General features: G+C 53.5%; 1 protein-coding gene and 1 long non-coding RNA gene across 33 annotated transcripts in view; one reads left to right on the top strand and one right to left on the bottom strand.

The window, feature by feature from the left end:
• EBF3 (EBF transcription factor 3) overlaps positions 1–12,500 on the top strand; it is a 126,618-nt gene that overhangs the window by 81,655 nt on the left and 32,463 nt on the right. For 20 of the 32 annotated variants that reach the window (XM_086378114.1, XM_086378115.1, XM_086378127.1 and 17 more), the window contains 2 exons: positions 5,800–5,881; positions 9,334–9,478. In XM_086378114.1, the coding sequence (XP_086234240.1) occupies positions 5,800–5,881; positions 9,334–9,478 (227 nt within the window). The other 12 variants (XM_086378118.1, XM_086378124.1, XM_086378123.1 and 9 more) reach the window with 7 other exon arrangements.
• Positions 1,141–2,383, bottom strand: LOC147344554 (uncharacterized). Its single transcript, XR_015155449.1, has 3 exons — positions 2,193–2,383; positions 1,364–1,470; positions 1,141–1,278 (listed from the first exon to the last, which is right to left on the bottom strand). It is a non-coding gene; the product is annotated as an uncharacterized LOC147344554 (long non-coding RNA).

Below are 12,500 nucleotides of genomic sequence, written 5' to 3'. Positions count from 1 at the left end.
CCCAGAAGCCGATCGGCTAGGATTGCTCAGTAATCAATACTGCAGCGGCTGATGGCCTGGCGTGCACACACCACAGCTGTGGCCACCCTTTCAGGGACTTCTCAGTAATTAGCTGGGGCTCCGCCGAAGCACTCCCCCACCGGTCACTTTCTTATCAGTCAGGGGAAAGTCTCCTGAAGGCTCTATCTTTTAATTTGACTCTTTTTAACTGTTTCCTTTCAAGGGGGCAGGTGGGGCCGCAGCCACCGACACCCCGGCTGGGGCTGCTGTCCTGAGGGGAGGGTGTGGGGGCGTCCTTGTCGGGGTGGACACCCCATGGAGTGACCCACTTCAGGGGGAACAGTCCGGTGGCATTTAGTCCAGTCACAGGGCTGGGCAGCCACCACCATCTACTCACAGATGTTTCTACTGGCCCCCACGGGAGACCCCCTGCCCATCAGACACTTGCGCCCCTTCCCCCCACGGCCCACCACCCTGCAGCTGCCAGCTGGGCTGTCCTTCCCCACTCCATCTTCTGGGTGGTTTTCTCAACTCATTTTCCTGATCAAGGTTACTAGATATGAAGAGTCTCCTGGTTTTGTGTTCTGGATTCAGTAACTGAAAACGGGGTGGATCTGGGACGGGGGTCCCTGCTATCGGGGAACCCCAGAAGCTGTCAGCCATGATTCACACACAAATGCTTTGGGACTCTTGACCAGTAACCCGGAGGCCGATCCGTCGGTATCAGTTTGCTGCTTGTTAAGAGCTCAGCCTTAAGATGGAAAATTGAGCACCCGCCCTCCGCCTCCCCCGCCCCCCCCCCCCAGCCCCCAGGTACCAGCCCTTTTCAGTGCTGGGCTCAGATTTCCCACATTGCCATGATGGAGGGCTAGAAGCGGAGGCCTGCGAGCTGGGACTGAGGCAGGGATCCCGCGAGGGAGGGGCTGTGGGAGGTGGAGCTCTGTCCTGGGGGTGGGCTCCATGAGGTTGGGCCTACTGGGAATCTGGGGTCAAGGCCTCCTGTCTCAAAGCTCGAGGTCCCCCCCCCCCCAGTTCCAAGCACCAGCAAGACCAGGCCTGGGGACAGTCTAAGAGTTGACAACTAAAAAATTAAACAAATAAGCATCATTGCATGTAGGGTTTCTTGAGAGGCTGTGAATAGGTTGTTTGAGACACGTGACACCCACGTGCAAAAGACGAGCCTCGAGACAGTTCGAAGTCTCCTTTTCCTCCTCAGTCACCAGGGTGCGCGTGCCAAGCCCATTGCCTTTCTAAGGAGACAATCTATTTCTCCTTTGACTAGAAGGAAAGAAATCATTATTCCATGATTAGTGGCTTCGGTTAGGTAAGGCGGAAGGCGGCGGGGATGAGCCGTATTAATTACCCCACGTTTGCCGGTGAGACCGCCTTCTCAGCGACTTGGCCACTGGGAAGTTGCAGCTTTTGGTAGAAGTGGGCAAGTTCTGAGCTCCTGGAAGCGGGAGGAAGGCGCTGCTGTCAGATGAGAGACATCTCATCAGCTTTTCTCTGACAAACCAAATTCATTCCTTATGTAATTGATAATGGCCTTGGCCAATTACTTCACACATTACAATACACAGAGGCCCCCTTTACAGGTTTTGCAGGGCTGTAATTAGCTATGCTAATATCCCCTTTATTGGCCCTAATATTGCTCAACACCTTTTGCCATCCTGGAACCCACTAGAGCCCCATGGCCTGTCAGGACCGCTGATTATTGAGAAGGATAGCTTTAATCAAACATAATTGCAGTTAATTTTTCTCTCCTGCTCTGTTGCCAACGTCTAATGCCACGGACTCCTTGATATTCCATTAAATTACAATTAAACAGCCTCCTTTGTTTCTGATTGTCCTGAACAACACCACAAAGTTCTGTAGCCGCTTAAAGGAGAGTGTTTGGCCCTAATTGCCTGCGCGCTCACAAAGGGCTAATTTACACAATACCCATGTAGAATTTAAACAGTTCATAATGTAATGGATATTACACAGGAGCCTAACACTACAATTAAAATGATTTTCATCAGATAGAGAAGCTCTGGTTAATCAGCTTCATAAAAGTAAATATAAATGAACTAATTCATAGCTTAAACACACAGAAAGGGAGCAGACTCTGAGATTAGTCACTGCGGAGGGGGCTCGCCCCTTAGCGTGGGATACCCGGGGTGGGCGCCCGTGTAAACGGTGGGTCCCCGTACCCGAGCACCCGGGTCCTGCCGCGAGCACTTCCGGTGGCGCCGTACGCGAGGACGTGGCAATGATGCCCAGAGACCAGGCTGAACCTTCCGCCGAGGGCGCAGCCCTGCCCGAGCGGCGACGGGACCGTCCCTGCAGAAGGCCGGGCGGCCTCGGGCTCAGACTAGCGCTCTCAGGGGCCGGACCCGCGGCCCTGCCCTCGCCGCCCCCAGGTGGAGGACCCCGGGCCCACCCTCACAGGCTGATGCTCTTGAATGGAGAGGCGCGTGCCGTTCTCAGCGCTGCTAAGCGCCAGGGGGGCTCACCCGCGGGGCCCCTCGCCTAATCCCCGCTGGCTCTAAAAGAGGAAACCCGATGTCCAAAGTCACGCGCCGCACCTTCCCCCTTGTCGCTGCCGCTGAGAACTTGCCCAGGATTTTGCGCGCAGTTTGCAAGCAGAATATTGCCAGGGAGTTGCGACTGACGTGTAGCGATGCGCCCTGAGCCGCCGCTTCCCCTCCTGCCTGGGAGAAACAAGTAAATAAAGCCCATATTTCAAGCTTGATTTACTCTGGTACCTACTGTGAAAGATGATGACTCTTTAGGGAAATAAAGACAGGGTCAGGGAATTAGTGTACATAATGGTCATTTTGATGATGGGCCAACAGATGCAACCAGGAACGCACTGTACACAATTAAGCATAATGTACTAATGACAGGTTAGAATTTTTATCGCCTCTTCGCCGTCCAGCGGCAAATCCATGGTTAGCAGTAATAAAGAGTTTATCGGTGTTAAAGCCAAAGATTTTCTGACATAGGAAAGATTTTTCCTTTCATAACAAGAGTATTAAGTCCTTTGTGTACCAGACTCTAGAAGTGAGATATGTAAAGTGCTTGTCAGATATTCCTTAGGAAAAAGCCAATTAAAGGGTAATTGAGTAAAGGATGAGAATTACCATTCGACCTCATGTGTGCGTCCCTTCTCAGCCTCCCCAGATGGCAGGGAGCCCCTGCAGGTGGAGATCCAGGCTGGGTGAGTACTTGGGATGGTTCGGTGGGCGGGTCAGCAGCCAGGTGCGCTGGACTGGACCGCCCTCCGAGGGGAGGCCTGGTCGAATCCTTGAGGAACAGGAAGGAGGGCAGAAACTGGGCGCAGGCCTCCTCTTCCTCCTCTGTGTGTCCCCATGCGTGCTGGGCCTTGTTTGAGTAACCGGGGCCGATGCCGGGGAGGAGCCCAGCTCTGTAGGCCCCACACTCAGGCCTGCAGGTCTCTCCCGGGTGCTTTTGCTGCTCTTCAGAAACTTGGAAAAGAGCTCCACATGGCCAGAATGTGTAAGCGTGTGTGTGTGTGTGTGCAACTGTGCTCCCGTTCTACAGTGGAGCCCCAAGATGTCTGGGATGGTTCTGGGGCCCAGCACCCCACTTTGCCCTTCTCTGTAGCCGCCAGCAGTCAAGGCCCATGGTGTCCGCACACGGCGTGGCCATGCGGGCTTGATGCCCACTCTGTCCCCCTGGAGGTGAAAGGGCGAGTGGGCTAAAGAGACAGCAAGGGCTTGGAAGACACCTGCTCTGGAGGGGGAGATCAGGCCCCGAATGAGGGCTTCCCCTGGCCGGCTCCACGCGGCCGAGCGGCTCTGGCCCGCAGATGAGCCGGGTGGTAATGTGTGGAGTAATTGCACCGCAGTGGCTGTCCCCAAAGTGGAAGCCTAATTGCCTGACAGGACGATAGCTCGGTGACGCCCTCACCTTGTTAGGCCCTTCCTGATGCGGTTGGGCGCGGGGTGGCCGCAGGTGCGCCTAATTTACCTCGCTGCGGAGCGCGTGGAGCTTAATTGCACAGTGGTTGTTAGGAGAAATTGGTGGGTGGACGGCCGGGTGGCTTACTGTACGTGATGGCAGATGGTGTTCAGAGGCGCGGCGAGCTGAGTGTATAGGTGAGGCGAGTTAATAAAAGATGTAAATTCTGGCCTAAAATAGCGAGGCTGCGCGGGATGTAAGCAAATTTAATTAAGTGGCCACTATTCTTTTTCCCCTGCCAGTCAGTTGGGTGTTCCTCTGCTCTGGTGGAAAGTCGTCTCGGATACTCTGGGAGATGCGAATCTCCATCTTCTGGATCTTTTTTATTTTCTGAGATGATAAGCTACTGCAAGGAACCTTGGCTTTCAGGTTGAAGTCAAGGCGATCACGTGAAGCTTCATAAAAACTGGGTCATCATCCAGTGGAATGTTGAGATTTGGGAGGAAAATGGAGAAGATGAGTGTTGATGGCCCTGTGGATGCGTGTCAGCCCAGAGGCCCCAGCTTTGTTGGGCTCAGGACTCCCATGGCCTTGAGAGGAGGCAGCGGTGGTGGGGGGGCTGAGACCCCCGTTCTCCCGTGGCCGGGGGTGCAGCCAGGCCTCCCAGGGTCCGTGAGCCTCTGTCACGAGTCAGGGCATCTGAGTTTGTCCTGGAGCATGTGGGCGTGGGGAGGACGGCGTCTCAGCGCACTTTGGAGACCCCTGAAACGTCACACTTCCCAGCAAGACCAGGCCTGGGTGGGAACAGGACCCCTTCCGCTTCCTGCCTCGCTCCAGCCAGGGTGGTGAGCTTTTCCCTGCCACACCTGGGGCCTTGATCAGTCTCAGCAAGACCAGGCCTGGGTGGGAACAGGACGCCTTCCGTGTCCTGCCTCGCTCCAGCCAGGGCAGTGAGCGTTTCCCTGCCGCACGTGGGCCTTGATCAGTCCCTCAAAACCCCACGTAGGCCTTTCACAGACATCGCCGCCCTGAAAACAATATCCTCAATTTTCTCTTAAGACGTGTACTTATTGTAACTTGAAAAACTCTCCTTTAAAAGTGTGGCAACCCACGCAGTGGTGGCCCCTAGGGTTGGGCTGCCAGGTGGAATTCACGACCCGTTAAATTTGAATTTCAGATACACAATTTTTTTTTTTTTTTAAGGATAGATATAGGCTTTGGAATTCTCAAGTGGCTCAGTGGTAAAGAATCTGCCTGCCAAGGCAGGAGACACAGGAGATGCAGGTTCGATCCCTGGGTTGGGAATATCCCCTAGAGGAGGAAATGGCAACCCACTCCAGTGTTCTTGCCTGGAGAATCCCATGGACAGAGGAGCCTGGCGGGCTACAGTCCATGGGGTTGCAAAGAGTTGGACATGACTGAGCAACTGAGTATGCATGCATGCTTTGGGACAGGCCTGTCCAGAACATTACTTGCTTATCTGAAATCCAGTTTTAACTAGGTACCCTGCGTTTTTATTTGCTGAAGTTAGCAGCCCTCTCGAGGGTGGACAGGTCCCCAGGGGTTAATGGTTGTGCAAAGATCCAGGTGAGAAATGGCCAGTCTAAGTCACAGTTGTTATTTTAGAGCTTGGAAAAGCCCTAGCCGTCAAGACAGATGTAAGTCACTCCTTCCGCATGTGGAGACACTGGGAGCTGGACCTGGGGGTGCCTGCCTGGCTGCCCCTGGTGCGCGCGCGCATGCTCTCTCTCTCTCTCTCTGTCGCCCCCTACAGGGCAGCCAGCAGATGGCGTGGGGTCGTTTCCCCGGCTCCCCAGGCAAGAGTACCTTTCAAAAACTTTGTGTCTTTTGTCTGATAACCCTAACAAATATCCATTTTTTGTATCTTTGTAGATTCTTTCTAAAGTTTTTCCTCAAGTGCAATCAGAACTGTTTGAAGAATGCAGGCAACCCCCGGGACATGCGAAGATTCCAGGTACGCGATTCTGGACCGCGGTCTGCACTTGGAATATGAAAGTCGAATTCTCTGCTGTGCAGTAGTTTGGGGGGTCAGTGTTTAGTTCTCAGGGGCCTGGGTGCAAACCAGGGTGGGTTCATTTGACGGAACCTTTAAATCGAATGCTTTGAAATGATGTGGCACCTCACGCTGGCCAGAGCCATGCAGCCCGCTGAGACATACAACAGAGTGAGGTCTGCTCTGGAAACACGATGTGAGTTTCTGCTCTGACGAGGGAGTGTGTGTGTGCCTCTTGCGGTGGGCACATGGCCCAGCTCTGCACGTTAGGCAGCAGAGTACCCCGAAGTCAGAGGAATCAGAGCTGTAGGTTAGGTTGAAGTCTGTCTTATATTCAGCCATGGTGAGTGCTGTGGATGTGTTACAGAGAAAGTTGAAGGATCTTTCCAAGTCAAGTCCTCCGAAGGCTAGCATCTCACTTAGTCTGTTCCCTCACTCTTCCCTCACTTGGTTGGTTAGACTTTGGGGGCCACACTGAAGACCTTCCTTAGGGATGGCTTGGTCTGTCATGGGGGAGGACCGCTGGGTAATACGTGGGGTCCCCTCCCAGGACGGAGGGGCCGCCTCCTGGTGGGGCTGGACTTGTTCCAGGCAGGCCTCCCCCAGTTGCGGACTGGTCCCCTGCTCAGCTTCCCTTCCCCCAGGAATCCCCTGATTCCCTGCCTACGAGCTGGACTGCGTCCCTGCACCCAGGCTGACTCATCCTCTGCTTGGCCTCAGATCCCAGGATTTGCTTTCAAGGAGCGAGACGGCGAGACAGTTTGGGGTTCAGTTGGTTTTCAGTTGGATAAACTACAATCCAGTCATGTTGTTCTTGCCTTTGTGAATGACTGGGAGGTGGCTTCAGGGGAAGGGTTCTCAGCACACAGGATGGATTATTTTACTGACTTTCATCATAAAAATATCTGGGCCGGGACACAGAACTGGTCCTTACCTGCCAGAGAAGAACATGGGCCCCCATTGCTAGGCTGGGTGTTGCCAAATGCTGCTTCTTTGGCATTTAGACTAGTTTACCATCAAATCATTCAAGGCTTTTCTAGAAATGTAAGTGATGCTTCAGTCTTCGGGTGAAACACAGGACCCCTGTCTTGACATCCAGCCCAGCAGGCAGAGGGGGTGGAGCTGGCGGCCAGCACACAGTCAGGTGCAGGAGTCACGTGTCTCCTGCAGGCAGTGGGCCTGCTTCCCGTCCTTGGGCACGGGGCTCCACGCTGGTCCATCGGGCGGACCGGAGGTCACACGAGGCTCAGCAGTGGCCACAGGCAGCGTCGGGCGCACGTGGCTCACAGTTCCTAGAAGGGCTTCCTCCAGTGTCTGGAGCTGCTCGCCCTGCCTCTCGGGAGGCTTAGCTGAGCTGAGCAGCAGGTCAGGGCTTGCACGCATTTCCAGCCCATGTCAGTCTCAGCACCTTTCTGTAGGTGCATGGCGGGCCGGCCGGCCGCGAAACGGAGCACAGCCTGCCATGCTGTCTGCTCAGCGACGCTTTTCCCTTGGCGACTGACCTATATAGAGACAACGGAGCAGAAATGGTGTCCTTTTGTGTGTTTATTTTTACCTTTTCTTGTTTTTTGAACTTATCATGGTCGAGGAATGGAGAGGGTCAGGTCTGTGGCTTGGGGTTGCTTCTGTGTCTCTGCATCCCATGTGGGGGCATGTTGGTTGAGGCCCCTCTGTGCCCAGGGTGGGGACTGGCAGATAGGCTTCCACGAGGGCACCTGTGTGACCCTGGCATCAACGCTGCCAGGACAGTAGTGGCCCCAGAGCGGGGTCAGGGCCACCCCTGCCAGGGCGGCAGGGATGTCTCACCCTGGATCTGGGGACGCTGGACCGGCAGTGGTGCTGGTATTATTTTGAGGCTCAGAGGGGCCTGTGCTGTGGAGACTTGCATGATCTTGGCAGCGCCCACAGCGAGAGAGGGTCATCCAGGAAGGTGGTCCCTTCCTTTGGGGGGTGGTGGGTCCAGTGGGTACTCGTCACACCTTGCCGTCTTCTTATGGGGCCTGAGACTTCTATAAGACATCAGTTACTCACAGATACCTTGACATACAAATATGTAGAATACCTTTACATATAAATATGTAGCTTTGCCTTTTTGAAAACCTTTTCCTTATAATCAGTTGTATCTGTCATTTTCTTAAACTAGCAGACTTGTTTTTAAGCGGTTTTAGGTTTACAGAAAAGTTTCACAGAAAGCGTGAAGAATCCCCACGAGCCCCTGGCTGCCCTGCCCTGTCCCATCTCCGCGCCCCAACTCTCCCCTGCATCTTGCGTGTATGGCTCCTTGTTCACGGAGGCCCGCCACAGCTAAGGCTTTTAAGCCACCTCGTGTGGCAGGCTTTTACGTGTGCCCACCTCCTGGTGCCCCCTTACCTGCCCAGCTGTTTTCCATGAGGCTGTGGTTCTTCAGGGGGAGCTGGCCCTCCCTGCTGTCCGAACAAGAACTGGGGCTCCCTGCACCCCAGATCCAGGCTCTGGCTCACGTCTGGGCTCAAGTCTCAGCTACCCCAGGTCTCCCGGAGATAATGCATTATGCAGAGCCCCTCTGTTCAAGGCGGATCTCAGGGCCGATGTCATTTCCTGTTTCCTGAGTTGTTAGTTAGGCAGGGGTACCGATTCTGGGGTGCTTGTCACAAGCTCCCCGGGGAAGGTGTCCCTGGGAGCAAAGCTGTCCCTGCTGGCGTGACTTCCTTCTTTACCCCTGTGAAGTACTGAGACGGGAGGGCCTGAACCTGGATCAGGGCCGAGTCATCCCTCCAGCGGATAACTCGTTCCCCAGACAGAGTGGTCCTTGCCTTCCTCACCCTGAACTTGAGAAAGGATACTTTCCCTGCTCAGAAACCACTTTATTCCTATTCAGCTCGGTCTTTTCAGATGCAAAAAACGTTCATTACCAGATCCTGGCTGTAACTGTGACATTGACCTGGGCTCACTCGATGATAGAATGTGGGCAGTAGAAACAGCTTCTGATTTATGAAGCCTTTTTTTTTTGGGAGGGGAGCGGGGGCAATTCTGAATCCTCACAACTACTCAAGGAAGGACAGTCTCCAGTGAACCCATTTTAATTAGATAAACTATCTAATCAATATGTGAACAGATCAATCAAAACGGTAGCTTTAAGACGAGTGGCTGGAGGGGTGTTTCTGCAGCTAATGGCAAAGAAGAATTTTTCCTCTGAATTGAATTCACTTGTTAGCATAATAGGAGATTAAACTGTAATTAGTGTAGCGGGTTTGGAAGAGAAGCAATCTTGAGCCACAACAAAACAACCCACCCACCCCATTAGCCAAAAAAGGCTGTGTGTGCGCGCACGTGGCTTCGAGGAGGCTTCCGGGAGCGGCCGCGGGGTTCAGGGCGCGCCGCCTGGCGGGCCTGCTCCCGTCTGCCTCGGGTCTCACCGGCGCTTGTCTCCACAGGTTGTCGTGTCCACCACGGTCAACGTGGACGGCCACGTGCTGGCCGTGTCCGACAACATGTTTGTGCACAACAACTCGAAGCACGGGCGGCGGGCGCGCCGCCTGGACCCGTCAGAAGGTACGGCCCCTTCTTATCTGGACAATGGTAGGCACACGCTGAGCGTCTTTTTTTATTTGCGATGCTTCCTTCCCTCGCGCCATCCTTTCTGTCCTTGTGGATCCATGTCCGGTTGCCCCTCCCTGGTCAGACCCACGTCCTCGGGGCGGCCCCCTCCCCTCCCCTCCCTCGCTGGCGGGGTCGGGGGGCTCGGCTTTCCCAACCTGCTCACCCCCGTGGCCCTCACTTTATTGGTTGGTCTGTGTCTAAGAGTGGTTTCTTTTGCTTAGAGCATTTCTTGCAGTTTTAATTTATGTGGGTTTTTTTTGGCTTCTTGTAAGCCTCCATCCAGCTCATCCCCGAGGCTTTGGGCACCTGCTAGGGTGCTCACATCCTGGTCCGGTGGGCTTCAGGGACCTCCTGGCCCTCCATGGAGAGACAGCCTGCACGTGTGCACGTGTGTGTGTGTGTCCACGCGTGGGGGCATAAGTGGAGGGAACAAGAAAAAAAAAAAAACAGCATAAAATGTGTACCAAACGCTTCCAAGTGATGGACTTCTTGTTTTTCTTGTTAAATGAGAAGAAATTTAGTAAGGGTGATAGGCTGGTAAGTCAGGATTCAGAAACTCACAGACACGGACCTTTCCAAGCCGCTCTGTCACCTGCTCTGTGTGGACAGGCGGGTATCTCCACGTGTCACCTCCCCCTAACGTAAGGTTGGTCCCCTTATAAGACAGTCCATGAAAAGCATGAGGTTCTGACCAATAGGAATTGCTGGGAAAGTAATGTGAGTTTTTTTTTTTTTTTAAGTGAATTACAAACACAACAGCATGATTAAATTCTTCAAAGAGCCCGTAGACTAAGTGATTTTAGGACAAACTCTCTAGACTGAGGTATCGGGTTCAGGAGCTGCACGTGGGGCAGCCGGACTGTTCACAGGAAAACGGACGAGGCCCGTGCGGGTCATCAGAAAGAAGCATGACTTAGACGTCAGAACGGGAAGACAACTTATGAGTCTGCTGCAGTCCACAAAAATAAACTAATTTGTTTTTCTACATTAATGACTAAGGTGTAAGAGAACAAAAATATAATAATTAAAGGTCGCCCTGGGCACCAGAGTCGTTAGAATCTGTGACGTACTGTTTATCTCGTTTCTCTGCAGCAAAGGTAGGTGTGTGTTTTGCTTAGTAACCATCACTAATGAGGTTCACAATTAAGAAGGTTGGATCCCAGTCCTCGGTCCCTGCTTCCCCAGAGGGCCAGCGCTGGCAACATGATAGGTTCAGGATGGCCCCACGGCCCTCTGGTGTTCGGTTGTAGTCTGGGTCCAAAATCAGCCTCCTCTAATGAGCTATTATGATCTGAGCAAAGTACGAGTATTTATTTTTGTAAGTAGCATGAAAAAGCATTTGACTGTAAGCAGAAAATATAGCATTTAGGAAAATAAAGGCCACTCTTGGGTACCTTGGAGATAAAACCCAGCTTACCGAGAGCTATTTGGAGAAGGAGTCTGGTTTGAGATTTTTTTTTTAGGTTTTTTTTTTTAGGTTATTCAGTTTTTTTTTTTTTTTTTTAATCGACATTTAAACTAAGTCACTTTCTTGCAAGAGATTGGAATATGTTACTCCACCCCCCAAAATGACTCATAAGTGAAAGATGCAAATAGGTGACTCTGAGAACTGATCTGTGTAGGTCTTTAAGAAGGCGTTTGGCGTCAGTGGGGGAGGTCTCTGTCTGCTCTGTAACTGCTGCCCCGTTCCCAGGTGCCCCACACAACACAACAGGGTCTCTCTGGGACCAGGAGAGACACTGCCTCCACTCCCTTCCGGGGCTGACACTTAGGAAGTTCGTTTCCGGGCCAGTCTGTGTCATTCCCTTTCCTTCCTTCTTCCTGGTTAGCACCTGCCACTGGGTGCCATCTTGGCTTTGAACACGGCCTGCATTCTTTAAGGAAGAGGTGCCCCCAGAAAGCATAGATCTGGGCTTCTCTGCAGCCTCTCCTGGCTAACACCTCATTATCCAATCATCTAATATTCACCAGCAGTGTGTACACACTCGCTGATGATTTCCAAGTGAACTAATTCCCCCTGCTGCTGTGGATGTCTGCCACCGCGTCCTCTGAGCTCACAAAAAAGCAAGGCAGATTATTTACAGTATTGAACACAAGCGACGGAAAACAGCCGTGCTGCCTTCCAGGGCGGCCCAGAAGAACCCGGGCTTGCTATTTTTTTTTCTTCCTTGTCACTTGTCCCTTCGTAAACGACTCCAACCCTGTTTAAACCTTGCGTGGGCCCGGCCCAGCACCCGGCCTCCAGCAGGAGCGATTTGCATGCCAAGTGCCGTAATGCGGTTAGGTTTATGCAGCGAGGACGACGGAAGCCAGGCTGCGGGGGCTTTAGCGAGTTAAGGGAACAGATGGCCCTAGGAGAGGTAAAAGGTATAATCCCATCAGCTGGAGTATCAGCCAGCCATCTGGACATCTCGAGCACAATTACAAGACATTTTAGCAGGCAGAACAAAGGAGTCTTCATGAGGCAAGATTAGGCCTGTTGGAGGGCCTCGATATTGTGAACGCAGGGAAGGTGACAAGCGCTGTGGGGTTACTTGGGAGAGCGCGCTGATTACCAGGAACCAGGACAGGAAGCTGTTTACTAACAGAATCCTGGATGAGACCCCCCCGCCCCTCACAGAAAGGCCGGGGGACCCCAACGGTTCAGTCAACATCTCTGGGTTCAGGTGGCATCCACATTCACTTTCTGAGATGCCCATGCCGGCCCCAGCCATCGGGCACCCTGGTTCCTAGACCAGCCCGTCCCTGCGGGCGTCCAAGGTTGGTGGGGGAAAGCCGGGATGCCCTTCTACCCCGCAGGCTGAGAGGGGGGCTCCTGGAGTTAAAGCAGGTCCCGGCACAGGTCAGATGAGCAGGGCAGGAGGCCCCCAGCGGGAGCCTGGGCCCACGGAAGAATGGGCCGACCAGGCGGTGTCTTCAGGGCTGCGTCCCAGCACAAGGAAGATGGTGGGGGCGGTGGGGGGCGGCCCCTTCCCAACGCGTCCCTTCCCGCTGCGTCCCT

The sequence above is a fragment of the Bos grunniens genome, chromosome 26, assembly GCF_055505025.1.
Source record: "Bos grunniens cultivar Pamir isolate PY7600 chromosome 26, Bosgru_T2T1.0, whole genome shotgun sequence".
Taxonomy (NCBI): Eukaryota; Metazoa; Chordata; class Mammalia; order Artiodactyla; family Bovidae; genus Bos; species Bos grunniens.
The sequence above is the reverse complement of the archived record's forward strand: the minus strand, read 5'-3'. Positions and strand labels throughout refer to the sequence as shown.